At 40.2% G+C, this 25041-nt stretch overlaps 1 protein-coding gene across 1 annotated transcript in view; it reads right to left on the bottom strand.

Annotated features, from left to right (window-relative positions):
- Positions 1–25041, bottom strand: part of SBF2 (SET binding factor 2) — a 611100-nt gene that overhangs the window by 180614 nt on the left and 405445 nt on the right. Inside the window, exons 15-16 of the mRNA XM_054970260.1 lie at positions 22810–22919; positions 21946–22095 (exon numbers count right to left, since the gene is read on the bottom strand). Coding sequence (XP_054826235.1) covers positions 21946–22095; positions 22810–22919 — 260 coding nt within the window. The remainder of the gene's footprint in view (positions 1–21945; positions 22096–22809; positions 22920–25041) is intronic.

Genomic DNA, 25041 nt, shown 5'->3' with positions numbered 1-25041 from the left:
CCACGTGAACTTGATGTTGCTGTGTACCGTGTTCATCCAATTACAAAGCTCTGCCATGTACGATTTATTGGACAAAATTAAAAATAAATCATCAATAAAACGACAGTAAAACAAAATGTGTGTAAAGAAAGGGTTTTGATCCGCATTCTGAAAATTTTTTTCCTCCAGACGTGACATGAATAAATTTGCTATACTCGGTGCTGCGGAGCAGCCCATGGCCACCCCGCATGTCTGTAAATAAAAAGTGTCCTGAAACCGAAAATAATTCTTTGTGAGGACTATGTCTAATAGATCTAATAAAAAATATGTAGGAGGGTCCCGAGTATCCCGTTTATCCAGAACCGATTGAATGGTCTGTAGGGCTTCTTCATGTGGTATGCTCGTATATAAGGAGGTTACATCTAAGGTGACAAAAACAGCTTCTTGGGGTATAACTAATCCCTCAACAGCATTAATGAAGTCACGAGTGTCCTGGATATATGATTTTATTTTCTTAACAAATGGCTGGAAAATATTTAGCCAGTGGCTCCAAGACCGAGTCGGACCCTGAGATAATTGGCCGTCCTGGGGGAGGAAAACCAGGTTTATGGATCTTCGGTAGTATGTAAAAAATCGGGACCCTGGGATAAGTGTTCAGTAAAGCTCTAAACATCTGTTCCGATATCCAACCCATTGCTACTGCTTCGTTTAGGGAGTTTTTAATTACACTGGTGATACTTTTAGTGGGATCCCTTGGAATTGCCTTATAGCTGTTTGTATCATTTAACTGGCATTCCACTTCCCCAATATAATCCTCCCTATTCAATATCACTATAGCTCCTCCCTTGTCGGCCTCTTTAATAATTATGGACTCGTCCTTCATAAGCTCGCTCAAAGCTTCCTGATCTATTTTACGAAGGTTGGGTCTCATATGGCGATGTTGCTGCTCGATTTTCTCTACATCCTTAATGACCATAGTCTCAAAGGTCTGGATCCGGTGGTCCGTTGTTGCTGGGACGAAAGTGGAACGGGGACGTAAATTAGAGGGAATTTGCTGAAGTACAGAAGAATTCCCCCCAAAATTTCTAAGTTTAAGTAATCTGGTCAACTCGAGTTGGTCACCTATGATGTAACTTACCTTTCAGTCAGTTATATATATCCAGGACACTCGTGACTTCATTAATGCTGTTGAGGGATTAGTTATACCCCAAGAAGCTGTTTTTGTCACCTTAGATGTAACCTCCTTATATACGAGCATACCACATGAAGAAGCCCTACAGACCATTCAATCGGTTCTGGATAAACGGGATACTCGGGACCCTCCTACATATTTTTTATTAGATCTATTAGACATAGTCCTCACAAAGAATTATTTTCGGTTTCAGGACACTTTTTATTTACAGACATGCGGGGTGGCCATGGGCTGCTCCGCAGCACCGAGTATAGCAAATTTATTCATGTCACGTCTGGAGGAAAAAAATTTTCAGAATGCGGATCAAAACCCTTTCTTTACACACATTTTGTTTTACTGTCGTTTTATTGATGATTTATTTTTAATTTTGTCCAATAAATCGTACATGGCAGAGCTTTGTAATTGGATGAACACGGTACACAGCAACATCAAGTTCACGTGGACAGCCGACAGTAACTTAATTAATTACCTGGATGTGTCAGTGTTTAGAGCAGAGGGGAATGTGGCTCATGTGCGCCCCTATAGGAAGCCAACAGATAGGAATGCCTTCTTACACTATCAGTCCTTCCATCCCCCTCACCTACGATGTAACTTAGCTTTCAGTCAGTTCCTGCGCCTCCGCCAAAACTCCACCACGGTGGAAGATTTTTTAACAAATGCGAAACGGATGGGGGAACAGTTTACAACTAAGGGATACCCAGAGCATGTCATTATGAGTGGCAGGGAACGAGCGCTCCGACGAAATAGACAGGAAATTCTAAAGGAACGAAGGGTTGAGAGGGAGACGAGAATTTGCTTTGCTCTTGACTATACACCGCTAGCGAAGCATATTAAACAGATAGTATACAAATATTGGCATCTAATTGAAGATCTTCCAGGCTGTAAAGACAAACCTCTGGTAGCCCACCGGAGAACTAGGAATTTTAGAGATCAACTTATTCACACAGACTTGACACACAATAAACAACTTAGGACGCTTCCCGAGGGGCATTATAGATGTGGAAGTTGTAACAGCTGTGACTTAGTTATGCCAGGGTATAGCTTTAAATCGATGGGACTGTATTGGAAGGACTTCTCGAATTGTAACACCAAGAATGTGGTATATCTTATTGTATGTATTTGTAAAAAGATGTATGTAGGTTGCACTACCAGAACAATTAAAACACGCATACAGGAACATCGGTCAAGAATTCGTTGGGGAGTGGAGGATGCGCCGTTGGTTTCCCATTTTTCGGCCATGAAGCATCGTGAGAATGACTTTGTGTACACAGTCCTGCATGTGAGCAAATTCAAGGAGGATGCTTTGGCACAACGAGATCTATTGAGGAAAGAGGCGTGGTGGATCTACAAATTACGCACAGAGGAACCACAAGGACTAAATGTTAACTGCGACTTGACGTCTTATCTTTGAGGACTATCTGGGGACTCTGTTCCTTTAAATATTTCAAAACTGCATATGAGGATAATAGGGTAAGGATATTTTAAGGAGCGGACATGACCAGTTACTTTGCGTACGCCAGTGAGCGAGCCGTAACTTTGTGAGACATACTATTTGAATTGCTGGATGTAAGTATGCGTTTGCAGAATAATATTGTATGAAAGCTTATTGGACGTTTAATTAATTTATATTAATTTGTATTTATTGTATATTCCTTACAGTTGTAACTGCTCTGAAGAAGGGGAAACCGGAAACGGGACCTCTTGCTAGCTGACCCGTTCAGTTACAATTTGAAAATATCGATTCGAATTTAGCAGTTGATTTTTCTGTTGACCGTTGACTTGAGCAACATATTTGTGCATTGTGTATATTGATATTTGTATGAAACTATGTAGAGGCTTTTTTAGCCCTATTAGAAGTATTTTTGTTTCTGCAAACACTAGGGGATTGACTTGTATGTTTCCCCCCCCTGTTTCCAATTGAGGTGAGGGGTGATATATGTTCCAACATGTTTGTCCAAACAGAATCTGTTTCACTGAGCATTTAAAATTCATTTGATGTATGAGTAAATTTTGTAATTTTGCATATAGACGTGTCGAGTATTCTTCAGTGCTATATTAGTTAGTAAGTGACGGCTTTTGGTTGTTTTGCAGTTTGACGCCGTTACTCTCTCTAATTTGTTTTTAGTCCCCTGCCAGGGGCAGGGGATCCCCCACTTCCATCCTCCACCCCTGCCCCCGCTTACCTAGCTGGTGAGGGGCAAACATGCCTCCTGGGGCGTGCTCCTGGGCGGTGCAGTGGCCCAATTTGAGCTGAATTCATCCTTAATCGGGCTGCATTCATCCAGAATCACACTGGATTCAGCTGGATTTGGCCTGAATCTGACCACTGCGGATCATGGGAGTGCTCCTGCACTCTGCAGCAGTCCAATTCGAGTGGAGGGATGACAGCAGAAAAAAGTCATGAAAGAACTTACAAAGCATGCAGAATCTCCTTATCTTGGTAAGGAAATTGGGTAGTACTCCATATGTACGAGGCCAAGAGAACAAGAAACCAGCATTGCACTTACCTGTAACTATTGTTCATTGAGTGTCTTCTGTGCAGGCACACATGGGACTGAGCAGGCGCAGGCCAGTCACAGAGGTTCTGTCTGACAATATTTTCTAGAGCTTTCCTAAGTGTGTGGAGCATTTCCTCCTCCCCTTGGTGTGAGCCAGTCTTTTCCACCCAAACCAACACACGACCGAGGGGATGCACTCCTCCCTCAGTCTCCCCTTTGCCGCAGTGGAGAAGACAGGCTAATGCAACAACCCACAGCAGAGAAAGGGGAGGGATGTGTGCCTGTACAGAAGATGATTGATGAAAAAGTTACAGGTAAGTGCATCTTTGCATCCTCTGTGCAGTCCCACATGGGAGAATAACAAGCTAACTTACCTGGAAGAGGTGGGTGTGGGCTTTTAGCAGAACAATGATTGAAGCACCGCTTTTCAACAGATGCCTCAGTCCTGGAATCTACATCAATGGAGTAATGCTTCTTGAAGGTGGTAGGTAAAACCAATTTTGTTGCTCCAAAATCAGGACCCTTCCTTGTAGTGCTGTGAAAGGACCCTGAAATCTTGTGAGGTGAACTTTAATTGGAAAAAGACATTGAATTTTCAGCTTCTCATAGACAAGTCTAATTGGAAATTGTCTGAGAGAAGACAGCATGACCCTTGTTTTTATTTATGCAAAACTCTTCAACTCTGTCCAAATAAAACACAAGAGATCTCCTAACATCCAGTGTGAACAGGATGTGTTCTTGAGAAGATGTGGGGTTGGGAAAGAAAAATGGCAGTATCAGTATTATATCTTGAGAAAGGTAAAACAGTGAAACCATTTTGGGAAGAAAGGTTACGCTGGGTCTGAGAGCCCCCTTGTCCTGATGCAACTTCAGGAAAAGTAGATCACAAAGCAAGTCCCATAACTCAGCCATCCATCTGGCAAATGTGATAGCAACCAAGAAGGAAGTTTTGAAAGAAAGAAAAGAAAGGTCACAGGTTTGCATAGGCTCAAATTGTTTATAAATCAAAGACATCAGTACCAAAGACAAACTCTATTGTGGAGGAGCAGTAGGTAGAAATAAATTAAACAACCCCTTGAGAAACTTTTTTGATAAAGGCATGAAAAATACAGAAAAACCTTCAACAGTGTCATTGTATGTGTACATAGTCACTTAGTGCACCTTGAGAGAGGTAACTGGTAACGCTGATCCTTGAGAAGAAGCAAATAGTCAAAAATAGTATGCAAGTCACAAGAGAATGCATCAGAACTGCAAATGTTAGCCCATTTCATAAATCCAGCCCATTTTGCAGCATATGATCTTCCAGTGGATGTTTTATGGGCAAAAAGTAGAATCTCTTGTACCCTTGAAGTCATATTCTCTAAGGAGTTATTAGCCAAGTAGTCAGGTATAGAGAGGCTATGCTGTGGTGTAGAAGAGAGCCTACGTGAATGAGATCCTCTGCTTCTTGGAGAAGTATGTAATCCCCCTTGAATATTTGCCACAGGGTGGGGAATCATATTCTCCTTGGCCAAAAAAGGACAATTAGAATACAGGAAGAGGGGTTTGCTTTTAGCTGGGCAATTACCTTGATCAACAAGGGAATAGAGGGAAAAGCATAAAATAGGGTCCCCTGCCAGGTTATCTGCAAGCTGTCCCCCAGGGAATATGGGCCCATTGCTGCCAGGGAAAAGAAAAACTGGCATTTGAAATTGTGGTGAGAAGCAAACAACTCCAATACTGGATGCCCTCATAACTGGAAAATAGGAAGTAAATAATAGTTCCCTAGTATCCATTCGTGGTTGGAGATATGTGTTCTGCTGATAGCATCCGCAGCTGTGTTGGATTTGCCTTCAATGTGAACGGCGATCAAGGAGATGTGATCTATCGCCCATTGCCATATTCAAACTGCTTCATTGTTGAGAGGTAAGGATCAAGCGCTCCCTTGTTTGTTGATATAAAATTTTGTTGTGGTATTGTCTGTAGCCACCAGCACTGTCTTTCCTTCCATGAGAACTGCAAAAGAAATCAATGCAAACCTGACTGCCCTTAGTTCTAAGAGAACTAAGCTTTCTTTCTGCATAAGACCACAAACCACTGGCATGTAGCCCCTGACAATGGACTCCCCATCCATACAAGGAAGCATCTGTTAAAAAGCTGAATGTCATGGGATATGGACCCCAGAGGGGTTCCTGTAAATAGATTTGAGTCTTGCAACCACCAGGATAATGAGGTAAGTATAGGTCTGGGAACAGAGAGTTGTTTCCAGGGAGAATTTATGCATGAGCCAATTTTGAAGGGACCTAAAATATAGACTTGAAAAGGGCACTACTGCTGTAGAACAGACCATTAGATCAAGGCGTTTTTGGATGCTATGGGATGTTTGTGATCTGCGCAGAATATATTGTGATATTAAAGATTGTATAGCTTGAATTCTTTGGACAGGCAATAAAGCTATGCCCTGTCTGGAATCTAGAAAAGCACCAATAAACTGAATTGATTGAACTGGTACCAGCTGAGACTTTTTCCAGTTAACCAACAGACCCAAGTTGGAAAGGGTAGCCAACACTATATCTAATTGCAAACACAATAACTCTTTGGAAGAGGTGTGAGCAGCCAGTCATCTAAATAAGTGAATATGTTACAGCCATCCAGGGAGAGATGCTCCACCACTACTGAAATGCACTTAGAAAATACCCTGGATGCTGTGGCAAGCCCAAAGGGTAAGACTGTATATTGGAAATTAGTGTCTGCAAACTGGAACCATTCTACAATCAGCATGAATGGAGATGAGGAAGTAAGCATCTCTCAAATCTAGAACAGCAAACCATGTATTTATTTGTAACAAGGAAATAACATCAACAATAACAACATACAAAACTTAGAAACTTTAAAAAACTTGTTCAGGTGCCTAACGTCTATGATAGACCCCACCATCTTTCTTATCTACAAGAAAATATCTTGAATGAAACCCTTGGCTTATTTCTTGTAAAGGAACAGGCTGAATCGGTCCCTTCTGAAGGAGCTAAGAAACTTCCTCCTCAAGAACAGGAGTGTAAGAAAATGAATGAAAACAATTCCCAAAGGGAAACTCTAAATAATATCCTTTTTCTATAACAGAAAGGACCCAAGAGTCTCATGTAATTTTATACCATGCTGGAAGATAAAGGGCCAGTCTGTTACAAAAATAAGGTATCATCTAATAATTGCAGACTCTTCCTCTTCTGTGGTGGGTCATTTGGTTGCTGTACAGAGTGCTTGTGAGCAAAGAAAGGAGGCCTGGAATTTGGAGGGTGTGAAATACCTCTGGTATTATGGTTGGTAGGAGTGCCTCGGAAAATACCTGGGCTTGAAAGGAGCAGATGGAGGGGCAGTGAGACCGACCGACTTTGCTGTTATCTTATCTTGTTTCATCTTATCCAAGGACTCATCGGTTTTGGATCGAAATAATTCCCTTCTTTCAAAGGGTCTTCCAGCTTGGCCCTCCACTCGTGTGGGAAGGCTGCGGAGTGTAACCAAGAGTGCCTTCTGAGCACGACAGTGGTTGCCACAGATCGACTGACACAGTCCACAGAATGTCTTCCTGCACTGTTGCTGCTTCATTAATTTGACCTCTTCAGAATGAATAACCTTTGTCAAAACTTTTTTTATCCTCTGGCAATGAATGAGTCCATATGTTGCTGCATATGTTCCCAGAGGCACATCTGGTAACGGCTCATTATAGCCATATAATTAGCTATTTTAAAGGTAATCGAACCTGAGGAATATATTTTTCTTCCCAAGCCATCTCATTTTTGATTGACTTATCAAGTGGTACAGTATGTTTAACAGCTCTGAATCTGAACTCTTTGCTACTAGAGAGTTCGCGGGAGGCTGGGTAAAAAGAAAATAACATCCATCTTCCCTGACATAGTACATGTTTTCTATTTTACAAGATGATGGTGCTGCAGATGCTGGTTTCAGCCAGATGTCAGATGCTATATCCAACAATCTCTGTAGAACAAGGAAGGTTACAGGTCCTGCATCACTATTATACAAAACCTTCAAAATATGATCCATCAGTTTAGGATCAGAACAGATAACCTCCCATTCCAAAGATTTTGCCATTCTGATGAATTGTTCAGAATATAATTTAAGGTCAGCTGATGGAGAGAGAGGATGATGATCCCCTATGGTTTCATCAGGGGAATGGATCTGATGCTACATCAGAACCATATTCAGATCTGCTAGGAGCTTGATCATCGTCTGTGTCAAAGTCATGCCCATGCTGAGATTGAGGCACTGGAACAGATATTGACAAAGGAACCAGTAAGGAGTTAGAGGTTGGAACCACAGGAGCCAATACTTGCTTCGGATCCATGAACTGTGCATGGTTCCATGGTAGCCATTGTGGGTAGTACATCAGTGAAAGTGCCTGTGAATCACAGAATCATAGGGTTGGAAGGGAACTCTAGGGTCACCTAGTCCAACCCCCTGCACAATGCAGGAAATTCACAACTTCCTCCCCCCCACACCCAGTGAATATGGGAATCATTGTTGATGTCCCCATGGGAAAGGCAAGTTCCAAAGATGCAAGTGAAATCAAAGCTGATCTTGGCTCTGAAGTGAGTGCTGGATCGGATGGAGGAATGGGTGGTGCTGAAGAGGAGGAAGTGGGCATGTAGTCCTCTTCTCTGTGTTCCCGTGCTTTGGAGGCTGTTCAGGAGCCCCCAAAGTCTTCTTGTAAAGGGCTGCCTTAAGTCTAGCCTCCTGTTCACTGCGAGCCTTTGCAGAACCTGCAAGTTGAGACATTGTACCCTTCCCCCAGGCAAATAAGGCACGAATTGATGCTCATCTGAGGTAGTCATTTTTGTGCCACATTCACTGCATTTCTTAAAGAGTGCCATTGAAGGAAATAATTTTCTTACTTATTCAACATTTCTTCATAGAGACAAGACACACCCAGAAAAACCAAACCTGAGGTGATTTTTCCGGAACATGCCTAATCTCCACAGCAGCGAAGGAGAGACTGAGGTAGGAGCTCACCCTACTCCCTTGGTTCTGTGTTGGTTTGCGTGGGGAAAACGCCTTGCACCAAAGGGAGGGGGGAGAGCTCCACATGCTTAGGAAAGTTCTAGAAAATCCTGTTAGACTGAACCTACATGGCTGGCCTGCACATGCACAGTCCGAAATGGGACTGCACAGAAGACACAAAAATGGAAATCTGTTCCTCTTTCCACACGCTAACACAGTAAGGTGGCCTGAAGAATGGGAGGGTTTTGCCTGTGTCCCATTCAGCTTCTCTTCCCCTTCCCTGATGAAGATACTTGAGCTCTAAAGTAACTTAAACCAAGGGGGAAAGCTAGATGGACACATATAGGAGGCACATAGAAGCCTCCTATTCCTTGTAATGGGCAGTTGTGTTGTTAGAATTCAGGTGAAGGGAGCAAACAGGGTTCCTTCAAGCCAGAAATTACCATACATGGAGGCTTGTGTTCAGCCTTTGTGGCAGATTTTTTTAAATCTAATGTATCAGATGTACTTTGATCCGAAACATAGTGTTTTTTCCTTTGCCACTAACATGGGCCATATTTTCAACAAGCCATTTCAGCTACTTAAATGACAGAGGAATGGTTAATGAAAACCACTGCTTATACTTGGGCTGATCCTGTAGCCTTTTTTTCAAAACAGAAAAATCTGTTAAGAAAAGGCACTTGCCCTATTAGACTTGAAAATTTAATTTTAGCTGAGCTCCCCCTCTTCAGCCCAAGTAGAGGGAGAAACAACAAGGGCTCCATTCTCAACATGCTTGCATATTTTGTTTGCTACTTGTTCTATAACTTGTTTCATTTTGTACAACAGGAAAATTATTTGATGAAACCTTTAAAGACAGATTTAATTTAATAGGCAATTTTAGCACTGCATTAACTTTAATCCCTAGTTAGTTCATAAACAATGAAAATATGCTTACACAGGACAATGCGTAGTAGGATGATATATATAAACACCTCAAGTGAAATGAGGCATGTGGTATGTCAAATTTTCCATTCAATAAGTACTTCTGTGATAGATATCCACAAAACAATTTTACTACTTGAAATAGTTTGTTGAATGCATGACCATTTAAACAGCTTGATTTATAAGAAGCATAAAATGCAATTTCATTTATTGTCCTAAGAAATCAAAATGGAGGTCAGCACTCAGAGACTAACCGCAAAATCCTAAACAGAGTGACTCTAATCTAACCCCAATGAAACAAATTGGCTTAAACTGGAGTAGCTCTTCTTAGGATTTCACTTTACATCCCTAGAGCTTAACAGGGATAAAAGGCTTGGTATTTAATAAAATTGCACTCAGAACTACTAAAACTAAAAATAATATCAAATCTAGTCCATTTTTACAAAAAGGAAACATGATTCCACTAACCTATAACTGATTTTCATTGAAGGATTATTATAGCCGTGGTCTTGGCATTGTAGTTCCTGATGTTTCGCCAGCAGCTGTGACTGGCATCTTCAGAGGTGTAGCACCAAAAGATAGAGATCTCTCAGTGTCACAGTGAGAGATCTCTGTCTTTTGGTGCTACACCTCTGAAGATGCCAGTCACAGCTGTTGGCAAAACGTCAGGAACTACAATGCCAAGACCACGGCTATACAGCCTGGAAAATCCACAACCATCATACTTAAGCAGTTTAAATACCCGAATCCCATTGCCACTTGCTGCTTTGGGATTTGGGTTTTTCCTAATCTTTTCCCCACTAAACCTAATCTTTTCCCCTCTAAACCTGAAGTGGGAAACCTGAATCTTTCTGGGGTGCACACCCCTAGAAGGCACTATCCCTTCCTCCCTTTTAAGTCATGAATGGAGGAGAAGAGGGCACAGCTACTCCCTCCGTTTTCTTCCAGATGAAAGAGGAGTCTGTCGGTAATAGTATATAGAGCTTACAGAAGTCTGGAGTTAGGGATGTATGACTAGGCCTCCAATTTTGCATTGAATTAGGGTAGCCAGCTCCAGGCTGGGAAACTCCTGGATATTTGGGAGATGGATCCTGGAGAGGGTGGGGATTGGAAAGCGGAGGGACCTTAGAAGTATATACTACCATAAAGTCCACCCTCCAAACCAGCTGTTTTCTCCAGGGTAATTGATTTCTATGGCCTGGAGATCAGTTGTAATGCCAGGACATCTCCAGCCACCATCTGGAGATTGAAACTCTACATTGAACGTGTTTGACAGTCTTCAAATGCAATGAGTTGTGAACCAATGCTGTCTAGGCAATTGAGCATCTTGTTGTATACTTAGGGTTAGTGTTATCTGACAGTAACATTTTGTAATCTGCAGTGTCAGTTGCCTGAAAGTCAATGTTATGTATTACAGATAATTGGAGCTGGTCTTCAGGGGATTGTGGATGGGTATTGAAACACCAGAATCTTTGCTCAGTCTTTCATCATTAAGGTCACCCTGATATAGACCTATCAGAATCATGGTGAAGAAGAAGGACCCCCTCGCCCTGAGGGACACATTCCAGGTACTCTATAGGCACTATTGTGTGTATTCCTATTAATAATTAAACTGCTGTGTACAATCTGGCAGAAGAAGACCTGCTCCAATTATCTGACAGTAACATTCTGGAATCTGCGGTGTTAGTTGCCTGAAAGCTGGTATTATGTGCTATACACATAATATTCTCCAAATATTCTCCAAATTTCTAGAATTTCTCTACAAAATGCAAAGAGAACTCCTTTGTTTGTTCAGACAAATCACAGTATTGTCTGTAGTGACCTGCATAGTTGTATCTTTGAACTAAGTACACTAAACTTTTAGAGCAAATTTTACCAAGCTGAATTTTAAGATATTTGTATGTAGTCTCTTTTCTAAGAAGACAAAGTATCTTTGACATTGTGACTCAATTATCTAGACAACCCTATAGTCTTAATGGACTAGAAGGTGGGAATAATCTTTGTAAATGCCCTTAGGCACTGCAAAAAAACCTAAATGCTAAAACTGCGTATTGCAGATTGGATGTTTCCACACCGAAGATATGGAATTTCCTGAACAAAGGAATTCTTGTAATGTGGTAATAAGAATTAGACTATGCATATGTTTGTGCAGGGATACCATTCTGAGTTTTATTTTGTGAATGAACTTGTTCAATCAAAGCCAGAATGGGCTGTTTACTCCTGGTCTGTGAAGAATTAAAGTAAGATAACTTGTTTGGGATATCTGGATCAGGGACACTGTTTTTCCACTGGCCAATGATGTAAGGAGCTCTTGTTGTAAAGGGGCAGATGGATGAATATGGGGGTTTGCAATCTGAAGTTCTACCGTTGAAACTCTTGAGGAACTTCCAAGGGGACAAGATGCTGAATGACTTGTAATATGAAGGACAAGGTTTACTAGTAGGATTAGGTCTGCAAGATGTCTGGAAGTTACAACTAAGGACCTAATGGTGTATTGATTTTTATCTTTTCTAATGCCTGTAGGGATCAGAACCTTCAAAGGAAAGGTCTTTTAACTCTCTTTTGATTTCATTGTAGGCAAGGCAGTTGACTTAAGCCAGGTGTGTCACCTAAGGCAAATGTTGGAAGCCAAGTTATATAAACAGCGCAGTTTGCTACCTGTTGGGTTGTGTTAATTTGTTTGGATAATTCTATGGCTTCTGCTTATAAGATCTCAGCCAACAATTTGTTACACTTTGGGGCAGTGTCTAAGTACAGTATCATGCACTCCTATAGGAACAATCAAAAGCCCTGGCTATCACTAGCTGTTTTAAATAATTAGAGGTGATAGTATACCTCTCGCCAAGCACATATAATTTCCAGACCTCCTTATTTATCAGGGCAGAGTGAATAGAATTTTTATTTTTTTTCCCTCAAGGGCTTCAACAGTGGAATTGCTTATGGGTGGGGAAAAAAAGAAAAAAGGAAAGAGAACTTTTCTTGTCTAGTTTTGTACATATTATGGACTCTTTATACTAGTGGCTAGAACAATGTTGGTTTTAGGTAGGAGCCTACTGATACATCCATGAACCCTTCATAATAGGGAAATTAAAAAAGAGTTAAACACTTACTTACATTTCTAAAAGCATATATTTGAGAGGAAGCTTAAATGAAATTAAAAGGAATTACTTTCAAATAAAAATATTTACAAGTCCATAACATATGTAATTGCTCACTCCATGTGACCGCTTATGGAGAGTTACATTTGCTTTTTTTTTTTTGAAAATTTTTTATTGGATTAGAAATCGATCAGTATTATACTCATTACAATCCATTTCCTTTAAATATTCCAATTCTAACCCCCTCCCTTCCCCCCCCTTTTGTTGACTTCCAAGTTATCCAACCCCTTATCCATTTTCCCCCTACTCATTTCATACTTATTTTATTCTAATAAACATATACTTTCACTCTCTTCTAAGCTTATCTATTGTAACACCGTGCTATCTCTGTTCCCTTTCCCACTTAACTTATCAACTAGACATTACATTCCTGGCATATAACCTTTAATAATAATAATCATTTATCTATTTTTTGTATTCTATACTCTATCTTACACATTCTAGTCTCATCAATATGGGACAAACAATTTGTCTCTCATTCTACATGACTTTAAGTACTTCTATAAACATAATATACATTCAACATAAGTCAATCAATTTAACCTAAACTCTATATGTTACTCTTTACTTCCTTCTGCCTATCTTATGTTCATTATATTTTAATTATATAATTTCTCCATTATACAATTATCTGCCGGCAATGATCAAACAATTTGACCCATACACTGCATATTTCTAAGTACTTCTATGAACACAATATACATTCGGCACAGGTTAAACAATTTAACTCATATTCTGTATATTACTATATATTTCTTTCCACCTTTCTTATATTCATTCTATTTTAATTATATAATTTCTCCGTTAAACAGTTATCTGCCAGAAATAAAACTAATTAATTTCTATCCTTATAATTCTTTATAATTATTATAATAACACCTCTATTACTTAATACTATATTTAATAGTCAGATAATATAATTGCTTAGAAATTCTCTTTTAACTTTCCTCCCCCCGGTAAAGTCACTTCCCTTTTCTTTTGTTGTATTTCAGTAATTTTCAAACTGCCACAGTTCTCCTCCCACCTCCCATTTTTTCACCAAATATTGTTTCAACTTCTCCCAATCCATATTGAACTGTCCTGGATCAAGATCCCTCAGTTTCCTTGTCATTTTGTCCATTTCCGCCATATACAGCAATTTGTAAATCCAGTCCTCGATAGTTGGCACTTCTTGTACTTTCCACTTTTGCGCATACAAAAGTCTAGCAGCTGCTGTCATGTAAAATAACAATGTCCTGTGTTGTGCTGGAATGTCCTCCATTCCCAAGTTCAGTAGCAGGAGTTCTGGGTTCTTATTAACTTGAAATTGTAAAATCTCACTTATCACTCTTATTATTTCCCCCCAGTACTGCCTAGCTACCTCACAAGTCCACCACATGTGGTACAACGATCCTTCATGCTTTTTACATTTCCAGCATTTATTAGACATGTTCAAATTCCCTAACGCAATTTTCTTTGGTGTCAAGTACCAACGATAAATCATTTTGTAGACATTCTCTTTAATATTAGTACATGTCGTGATCTTCAATGTGTTTTTCCACAAGTATTCCCAGGCCTCCATTGTTATTTCTTTATTAAAATTTATAGCCCACTTCACCATTTGCACTTTGACTATCTCATCTTCTGTGTACCATTTTAACAACACTTTATAAGTCTTAGAAATTTCCTTTTTATCCTCTTGTAGAATTACCTCCTCTAATTCCGAATTCTCCATTCTTACCCCTCCCTTCGCACAGTCCGAATTGTAGAGATCTCTAATCTGTCTATATTGAAACCAATCCTAACTTGGAGACAACTCATCTTGCGTCTTTATTCTTAGTTTAGAAAGTTCTATTCGTATTATCTCCTTGTACGTTAAGCGCTGTTGTTCATTATCAACAGTTCTTGGATCTATTACTTCGTAAGGAACCACCCAGGAGGGAATTCCTTCCTGTAGGTAATCTCTATACTTCTTCCAAATTGTGAAGAGGCTTCTCCGAATATAATGGTGTAAAAACATAGAGTCTGCTTTTACTTTGTCATACCACAGATATGCATGCCATCCAAATATTTTTTTATATCCCTCTAAGGCCAGTAATTTGCGGTTTTTCAGCGTCATCCAGTCTTTCAGCCACACCAAACAAATTGCATCATAGTAGAGTCTTAGATTGGGCAGTTGCATTCCACCTCTCTCTTTTGCGTCCTGTAGTACTTTCATTTTTACTCGAGGCTTCTTGCCTGCCCAAACAAAGTCCGATATTTTCCTCTGCCATTTTTCAAACTGCTTAGAGTCCCGGATGATTGGTATTGTTTGTAACAGAAACATCACTCTTGGCAACACATTCATCTTGACTACTGCAATTCTTCCCAACCATGACAAATCCAATCTATTCCATTTAATCAAATCTTGCTCTATCTGAGTCCACAATTTTTCATAGTTATTCTTGAATAGATCTATATTCTTTGCAGTCAGTTCAATTCCCAGATATTTCACCTTACTTGTTACTTCACAGTCTGTTATTTCCATTAATAACTGTTGTTTTTGTTTGGTCATATTCTTACATAATATCTTTGACTTCTTTTTGTTTACATAGAATCCTGCCAGGTCTCCAAATTCCTTAATTTTCTCTATTACCTTTGGCATATTCTCAATTGGATCTTCCACAATTAACATTATGTCATCCGCAAATGCTCTGACCTTATAGGAAAAGTCTTTTATTTTTATTCCACGGATTGCATTATCTTCTCAAATCTGTATCATCAATATTCCCAAAACCAAAATAAACAACAGTGGAGACAACGGGCAACCTTGTCTTGTACCTTTACCTATAGTCAATTTCTTAGTCACCTCGTCATTCACCACAATTGCTGCACTCTGATCTCTATAAATTTCTTTCACTGCTCTTATGAATCTTTCCCCCATTTGTAGCTGTTCCATGGTGGCAAACATAAAGTCCCAGTTCAAATTGTCAAATGCCTTTTCAGCGTCCACAAAGAAGAAACCAACCTCCTTGTCACAACGCTTGTCATAATATTCAATAGCATTTATAACTGTCCTTAAGTTATCTTTGATTTGTCTGTTTGGTAAAAAACCTGCTTGTTCCTCCTCAATAACTTCGGAAAGCCATCCCTTTACTCTTTCCGCCAATATCTTTGCAAAGATTTTATAATCATTATTAAGTAACGAAATAGGTCTGTAGTTTTTAACATTAATCAAATCCTGTCCTTCTTTAGGGATCAATGATATATTGGCTTCACTCCAAGTATCTGGAATCCTTTGATCCTTCAAAACACCATTGATCACTTCTTTTAGGAATGGCACCAGTTCATTGGCCAGTACCTTGTAAAATTTGGCTGTAATTCCATCAGGTCCTGGCGCCTTTCCCAAATTTGTTGACTGTATTGCTTTCTTTATCTCTTCCTCCGTTACTTCGCTATTCAATTTGTCTCTCCATCCTTCCGAAATTACTGGGAGCTTCATTTTCCCCAGATATGTCGCTATTGAGTCTTTGTTCACTTCTTTTTTGTTATACAATTTAGCATAAAATTTGTAAAAGGCTCTACTAATAGCCGTCTGTTCCAGATGTACTTTATTGTCTTCACATATTTTATTTATTGTCTTCTTCTCCTTTCTCTTCTTCAGTTGCCACGCCAGGTATTTCCCAGGTTTATTTGCACCTTCAAACGACTTTTGGTTCATTCTCTTAAGATTCCATTCCAGTTCTTTATTATTCATTGCCGTCAGCTGTTCTTGAAGGATTTTAATATCCTGGTATATTTTCTTTTTCCCTGGTCTTTTCTTTAGTTGTATTTCTTTGGCTTTTATTTTCTCCATAATCTCCTGTCTCTTCTCCTCTCTTTTTTTCCTGGCTCTTCCATTTAAGTCCATTAGTATGCCTCTAATTACTGCTTTGTAGGTATCCCAAACCTTATTGGTTGGTACTTCTCTGTTCATGTTATGTTGTATGAAGAACGTAGTTTCCTTTCTCAACATCTCCATATTTTCTCCCTCTTGTAACAAGTCCTCATTTATTCTCCATCCTTTCCTTTTAGTTCTTTTTCCAAACTTCCACATAATTGGATTATGATCTGAGCCTACCATAGGCATTATTTCCACATCCTTAGTCCAAAGCGCTAAGTCTTTTGAGGCCCAGATCATATCAATTCGTGATAACGTAGAATGTCTCGCGGAGAAAAACGTATATTGTCTACCTTTTGGATTCTGTCTTCTCCATACATCATCCAAGGTTTCTTGTTGCGTTAGTGCAAAAAAAGTCTTTGGTAATAGTCCTCTTTTCTTTTGTACAGTTGTTGATTTTTTATCCAATTCCAAATTTGTAACTCCATTGAAGTCTCCTGCAAGAATTATTTGGTCATAAGAAACTTCATCTAATTGCTTCCTCAAGTCCTCAAAAAAGCTTTCTTTTGCTCCATTAGGTGCATAAATTCCAATCACCAACACTCTCTTTAAATTCCATGTACATTCCACTGCTAAAAATCTGGCTTCCACATCTCTCATCACTAGTTTTGGCTGTAGCTCCTCTTTTATATACAGTACCACTCCCCTTTTTTTCTTCTTTGAGGCCGCTACATAGTCATTGCCCAATTTATTCAATTTAAGATATTTTACATCCTGGTTTCTAATATGAGTCTCTTGCAAACACACAATATCACATTTCTGTTTTAATAGCCAGTGGAAAATACTTTTTCTCTTATTCGATGAATTAAGTCCATTTACATTCCAAGATAAAACTTTACACTCCATATTCATAACCTTGTTGCTGGTAAGTCCTTTTCATTGTCCCTCAAAAACTTTTCCATTTCTAATTCAGATCTGATGTGCTTTTTCGCTCCTCCAAATTCAAAGGATATCCCTTCCGGTAGTTCCCATCTATACCTTATTTTCATGTCCTTCAGAATCTGGATTAAAGATTTGTATTTTTTCCGATCTAGCAACACCGATCTGGGTACCTCCTTCATATTAATAACCGTCTTGCCATCAACCTCCAATGGTTCTTGAAATTGTTTGCTCACAATCATTTCTCTTGTATTTCTAGTCGTAAATTGCACAATCACGTCTCTTGGTAATTTCCTCTGGGTCGCAAATCTTGAATTTATTCGATACACCACATCTAGGATAGCCACAGTTTCCTCCTCCTCCTTTCCCAGGTATTCAGCTAACACCTCGGTAATCTGTTCTTGGGCCGTCTTTCCTTCTATCTCCGGCAAGCCGCGAAACCTCAGCTGCTTCTCCATATGCTTGCTCTCCGCAACTGCCATTCTTCCCCTCATCACCCTCATCTCTGTTCGTTGCGTGTCTGCAAGTTTCTCCACCGCATTTTCCACTACATTGACTCTTTGCTGTGTCGCCTGCAGGTCATTTTGTATTGTTTCCATTCCCTTCTTCACTTCTGCCGGATCATTCTTTACTGTCTCTTTAACCTCTTTAACCTCTTTCACCAGCTCAGGTTTCATATCTCTGAGTTCTTTAATCACTTCTAAGAGTTTTTTATCTAAGTTCTCTATGGCCAATTGCCACTCTTTTTTCAACATCGTGGGGCTCGCTTTACCTCGCTCCCACGAATCCGCTCGCTTCCTTAACTCCATGGCGCTTGGCTTAGTGTCCTTTTATTTTAAATGTCCCAGTCTTTTTGCAAAAAAAAGCGTTTAAAGAGTCCAAAATGTCGGGCGTCTTTTCTCTATGGTTCCTCTATGGTTTTTGTAATCCAATATGGCTTACTTCCTCTTCCGCTGAAGCAGCAGCTCTTCCCCTTTCAAAGATGGCGATTCCCTTCTTCCTGTCTTCCGGCAAGGGCCGCTCCTCTCCAGCAACTCTATCACTGTTACGCACTTCCTGTTTCCCGACTTCCCACAAACAGTTCTCGCGATGTTAAAGCTTTCTCACAGCCTGATATCTCCTTGCAACCACAGGTATGCAAAACAATAGTCCAATTTCTTCTATAACTCCTTTTAATTTAATCCTTTTTCTAATATAGTTCTTGCCGGATCCTCCCCTCCTTATAATCAATCTGTTGCAGTTTAAAAGTCTACTTTAATGCTTCCTTGTTTTAAGTAATTTGTCCCGTTTCAAGAGATAGTGATCTTTACCTTCTCCGGCACTTTTCGCGGGTTGTAATCGCTGTTTCAATCTCAAAATCCCATCAGCTCTTCTTGCCCCTGTTGAAGCTTGGGCATGGGGGTCTTATGCCAACCGCATTGGCTCCAGGACTGCCGCAGAGATTTTAGCCGACCTGTCTTCGGGTGGGACCCCAAGGGACGGGAGAGAGTCCATTGCGCAGGACCCCCCCTCGCCCGAGATCAACGCGCCCTGAGGTTCTTGAGCGTTCTATGCCTGTTCTCCGCCTGAGAACAGTTGGCCGCGAGCTTGATTTGCCCCGCCGGCCGCTAAAACGGCTGCCCGGTCAGCTCAGCACTTTGAGCTGCGTTAGACCTCCATGGATCCCAAACCGGAAGTCTGAGAGTTACATTTGCAATTACTAGCAACCAAAAGAGCCACATGAGTACTGTATGCCTTGTGTGTCACCCCGCCAACACACATACATAAAATAAGATATACCTATAAATATTCTGTGTAATGACCACTTTTTAAATTACCTCTGCACACGTATGCTTGCCCCTCCCCACCACTGTTGAACCTTAGCCAGACTTTCTGTATCTGGTGTGAGGGTAAGGGCTTCCTTCTCTGCTGAGGCACAGCAGGTTGGGCAAGAGTAAGGTTACTAATGGACATGGAGGATGAGCATCTAGTTGTGGAGAAAAGGGAGAAAACCAATCCTCATCCCAGGGTGGCCAGCTTGCTCTTTTCTTGGGAAGCTGTTGTGGTGTTTTTAGTATCTCTTTACTTCAGTCAGCTTGCTCCTACCAGGTGCTCCAGGACTGAGATGAGAGCACAAAGGCTGCAGAGAAGAGGGGTGGGACAGGCCCCATCTTGCCCATCCTCCAGTCCCCCAGCAGTGACTGTTTTAAAACTGGAACCAACTGCCAACCACAAACCCTATAAATGACCTTGCTTACTTTCCTGGAACATGAGAAGGGTGCCATATTAGGAAGAACCACAGATAGCATGGTAAAGAGCCACATGTGGCAACTGAGCCTTGGAGTGAGTAATACTAAAATTAATTTTGTTATTTGTTATGTTTGAATTTACTGAAACTGAAGTCAGCACTTTGAGGAATGGATGCACTAACAATAAAAATAAACAAATGTTAATAGATAGCAATATAGAGTTATATTGTGTGAAATTGTATTTCAGTTAATTCTTTCTTTATAATACCTCAAAGTTGGCTTTTGCCTACATATTTTTAGTCAGTACACAATTTATGTATTGTTACATCCTTTCCAGTGTACAACATTTTATTATATAGCTATGGTGCATAAATTTTTACAGCCTAAACACACTTTTCACATTCAAAGACTGATTTTGAAGGGCTGTGAATCATTCTTTATTAGACCGAGAGCTGTTGAACTTTCATGCTTATTGTCTTTTCAATGATCTAATTTTAGTGATATAAATAAAACCAAATGAGCCTTGCTAAAATCAGACTATCCAGCATTTTATCTTGTAACTCTCTTCATTTATATTTTAATTTTGTAAGACTCTCTTATCTTTGATCTAATACTATCACTGTTGCCACTGAGGAAATGCCATTGTTATGGCTTTTTAGTGCATCAGATTGAACACTGAGTGATGCTCATTCAGTTCTTTCCTATGTCCCCAGTATAGCTCACAGCTGGGATTTGAAGAAATTACATACATTAAACAGCAGTTTATATGTTCAGCTGTGAGAATCGCTGTACCAAAAACAAATTTTCAGTGGCTTAGGTTTTTTATAGTAGCTTATACCTTTCGTAATATGCATTTTGGTAAAATAATTTATAGGGGGTACCTTAAAAATTGGAAGAATGCTATTTACAAACTCAATACTCAGGAATAATTTCTAAATTAACTAGACACATACCGCTTATCATATAAAATTTTATTACTATTTTAAAGAAGACTAGGAAATAGCACTCTTACACTTCCATCTTGGCTCAAAAGATCTTAGGGTGGCAACTAAGTCCTATATCTGCATATCTTGAAGATAGCTTTATCAGCCCCACACCCTATGATGGGGACAATCAGAAATGTGTTGTGTATAAAGTGGGGCTTACTCAGCTTCCTAAGGTCCTCCTCCAGTCCCAGGTCTACTCCAAATGCTGGCATATCTCAAAAACATCTCTTGGAGCCCCATGCAAGGGAGAAGACCAAGTGTTGTTGCATGTGTAACAGCTCTGTTACAGGCAATGTTCCCTCTAAGCTGTGTAGTGTTGTGAGCCAAAAATCCACTTCATGAGCCGAAACAACAACTTGCATTAAAGTTTTGCGCATGCCTCCTTTTTTAAAAAAAAAATTCAGTCTACTAACATATAAAACATACGAACATAAACTACAAACTACTTTAATTTGTATTGTTTCTCGGTTCGAAACAACAATGCAAGCAGTCATTCATACATGGTTTCTAAATACCAAGCTAACTGTGCAATTCTAAGGGGCGGATTGAAAGTGCTCAGGGAGAGGACTAAGGTTTACATCATCATAAGTCAGACTTACACAGGCATAACCTCCCCCCCCCTCCGCTGGCGGCCAAGCAAGGTACATCCCCGCTGTGGCCCAGTGGTGGTGGCCAGGACAGGTGGCTGGACAGAGGTGCAAGTGTGGTGTAAATTCCTGTGCCAGTGCTGAAGGGGGGGGGCTGGGGGGGCAGTCCAGAAGTTAGTCAGCTCCCTAAGCCACTCCGGGCCCAGGCACGCCCCCTGCAGCATCAAAAGTTATGCTGTGAAAAAAGGTGGGCTTTTGTCAGGCAGCCATCAAACAGGAGGAGAGACGGTAAAGGAACCATCTCCATTACAGTGCCAACCAGCTATGGAAGCTATAGCACAACCAACAGATATACATCTAGCTTCTGGGCTGTAGGCTTTGTCAATTTTCTTGTTCTAGACTAGTTTCTGCAACATTGCAAACTACTTAAAGAGAGATGTTTGACCAGCACAGTTCCCCCTCTTGGGGGTTGGTCCACTGACGGTTATAAATACTATGTTAACAAAAATAAAATGTTTTTAGAATTATAGTGAAATACATAATGCAATCTAATATTTATCACCCCAACTAACATATTTGATAGTTTTAAGAAAGAAAGCCTAAGTTAAAAGTAATTTTAAGTACCTGCAAAGTGCAGTTCATCATTCGTATTACATAATCAAACTGCTGATGATCCAGTATTGCTCGGTTTTGCTGAACATGAAGGCTTAGTTCCTGTGTCAAACACAGTCGAGCTGCTTTTCCTTTAAGGGCTCTGAGAGCAGCAGGTAGAGTCTATAGAGATGAAAATCTGATATTAGGAAGATATGATATGAAATACATAAACAATACTGAAATATGAGTTTTTATTTGTTGTTCTTTACAAGACATTTAGTATTGCATTTTTTTCTAAATAAAATATGCCTGAGTACCAAACTTGCTTTAAATGATCTATCCCTGTATTAATTCACTTTCTTTTCATGTACTCATATGCAAACATCTTTTTTTGCTGAATCCTGAAGTATAAGTGTTGGGATACAAAGATTTTGGTCCACCAGTGTAATGAAACTTGTGTCAGTGGAATTGCATTTCTGATGGGGTGCTACTGGTGTTGTCTATTCTCCCTGCCACAGTAGTGGCAGTTAAAATGGCATAAAATATTACCAGCAGTTAAAACAATTTGTGCCTTCTTCTCCTGAGGGAGTCTTCCTGCAGAAGCATGGACAGAGAACTTGGTAAATGAAGGAAATGTGTATTGATTCTTCTATTTGTTCACATTAAAAACTGAAATGTACATACATGTGTGTATGTGTACACACAAAACTGCCTTCACCTCAGTACTGGTACCTTAATCTCTTTCAACTAGCACTTGCTAAAAACACCAATGAATGTATAAAAAACCAGGATTAGAATCTAGTGAGTTAACCAAGACGCAGTTCAATCACTTAATACATACAAGTTTAACTTGGAAGAACAATTCAAATAGTTGTTTAACAAAATCTTTATTACCTTTTCAGTCTCCAAAATTTTATTTTCAAATATAGAAGAGATGCAGTTTCTAACAACTTCCAGCCTTTGAGCACTGTTGAAAATTGTGCTTGATTTTTCTATTATGGAAACTAACAAAGAAATAAGTAGAAACATATGTGAAACAATTGAGTATTAAAACGATTACCACTAAAGAAGCACTACTTGAGAAGCATTCCTAGGTCTTCAGGATAAACAGAGGGCCAAGCTACAAGTGACGAATGACACTTGAACGGCAAGTGTATTTCTCCCTGTTCACTTGCCCTCCACTCAATCCACTTGCCGTTCAAGTGTCATTTGTCACTTGTAGCTTGGCCCAGAGTTGCACTTACCTGTAACTGTTGTTTCCAGAGCCTTCTAGAGGAGCGCCCCTCCACCTTTTGGCTCTTTACTGCCAAAAACATCACATGACTAGGAAGAGGGGTGCTATTCTTTCAGTTCTCTTTTTGCCACCACAGAGAGAGGATCTCCATTGCTGTTCTCTGCTTTTCCTTCACCTCATCCTTGAGACTGAGGAGAATTGTTTCTTTTAAAAGTTTTTAACCCTCAACAGACATTCTAGTGAAGAATACAACTACATTTAAAGAAGAAAAGTTTCTATCTTTTCCTTTGTCATTATGGCTCAAGAGAGGCTTCTTCAAGTTGCTGGAAAATGCCAGCCTGATTAAAGGCACCTGCTCCCTCCCTGGCATCTTTGAGTACCAAGGGCTAAGTCAAGAGGTGTGGCTAATCAGAGTCTCCCCACAATGGCTATTCTCCAAGGCTGTGGCTTTATGAAAGCTTGATTAAAGATAAGTCCAGATTAAAGCTAAATCCAGAGATATGGCCCATCAGAGCCTTCTCATAATGGCTTTTCCTTCAAGGCTACAGCGATGCACCAGCCTGACTAAAGGCACCTGACCTTCAGTTCCGAGGGGAGATGCCTGGAAATGTGAGCTGACAGACCCCTTGGTACCAAGGCTCTTTCCCAAAGGCTTTGCCTGGATAAAGGCCCCTCCCCTCTTTAGCTGTGTCAGCTCTGAGTGGAGACATCTGGAGGTGTAGCTTAACAGATCTTTTGGTTGGGAGGCCGAGGGAGACTAAGAGGCTTTTTTTCTAAAAGCTTTGGCTGCCTGCCAGCCTGAATAGGCCCCTCCACTTCCTTGGCTGTGTCAACTCTGAGGGGAGACATCTGGAGGCAAGGCCTGATTGGATACCACCTGATTTAATTAAGGATTTTGCCACTTGGTGGCCTCCAATTTTGACATACTTGTTTCAGACCATTGATTATTCTGCAAAAAAGTAAAAAGTCCAGTAGTACCTTCAAGACTAACCAACTTCATTGAGGCATAAGCTTTCAAGAACCACAGCTCTCTTTGTCCGATGCATGTGGTTCTCGAAAGCTTATGCCTCAATAAAGTTGGTTAGTCTTAAAGGTGCTGCTACTGGACTTTTTACTTTTTTGCAACTACAGACTAACACAGCTAACTCCTCTGGATCTTTGATTATTCTGGACAATTTCCTGTGACCTGGCAGGAGGCTATAGTTGTTCCAATTTATAAAAAAGAGTATAAACTTAACCCGAAGAACTACAGACCTATAAGCCTGTCATCATCTTTTGGCAAACTTTATGCAAGCCATTTACTCACTAAGTTGAAAACCTGGATGGACTTGGACTATCTGTTGGGAATAGAACAAGCTGGATTTCGGAGGGGTATGTCAACAACTGGTCACTGTGTGGATCTTGCACATATGGCTAAAACCAAACAGAGTAGATCATATGTCGCTTTCTTTGACCTAAAATCTACATTCAATATAGGTCTTTGTGGCAGACTTTGGGAGAAGCTATGCATGACAAACAAACCAGTTAGGTTACTTTTTTTGATTAGTCGTCTTTAATACTCAGATTAGAGTCCACTATGGCTGTTTATCTGCTCCCATAGAAGTCAATAGGGGTGTAAGACAAGGCTGTGTCCTTGCTTCTACCTTGTTCAATCTTTACATAAATGGTTTCAGTCCAGAAGGGTGTTGTTGGACCTCTTCTGTGGCCAGAGAGGAAGGTGCAGGATGTTTGAAGAGAGAAGGCCAAGTGTCCTGTTTGACTTTGTACATAGCCTCTACTCTCTTAGGGGTCGCAGGCAACTCTGCTGGCTTCTCCCAGGCCTTTAGGATGACCTCATTAAGGCCTTCAACAATGGGGAACCCTACTGATGATGGTGCTACACTGTACAGTCT

The sequence above is a fragment of the Eublepharis macularius genome, chromosome 2 (assembly GCF_028583425.1).
Source record: "Eublepharis macularius isolate TG4126 chromosome 2, MPM_Emac_v1.0, whole genome shotgun sequence".
NCBI lineage: Eukaryota > Metazoa > Chordata > Lepidosauria > Squamata > Eublepharidae > Eublepharis > Eublepharis macularius.
Note: the sequence above shows the minus strand (reverse complement) of the source record. Positions and strands in the feature narration are given on the sequence as shown.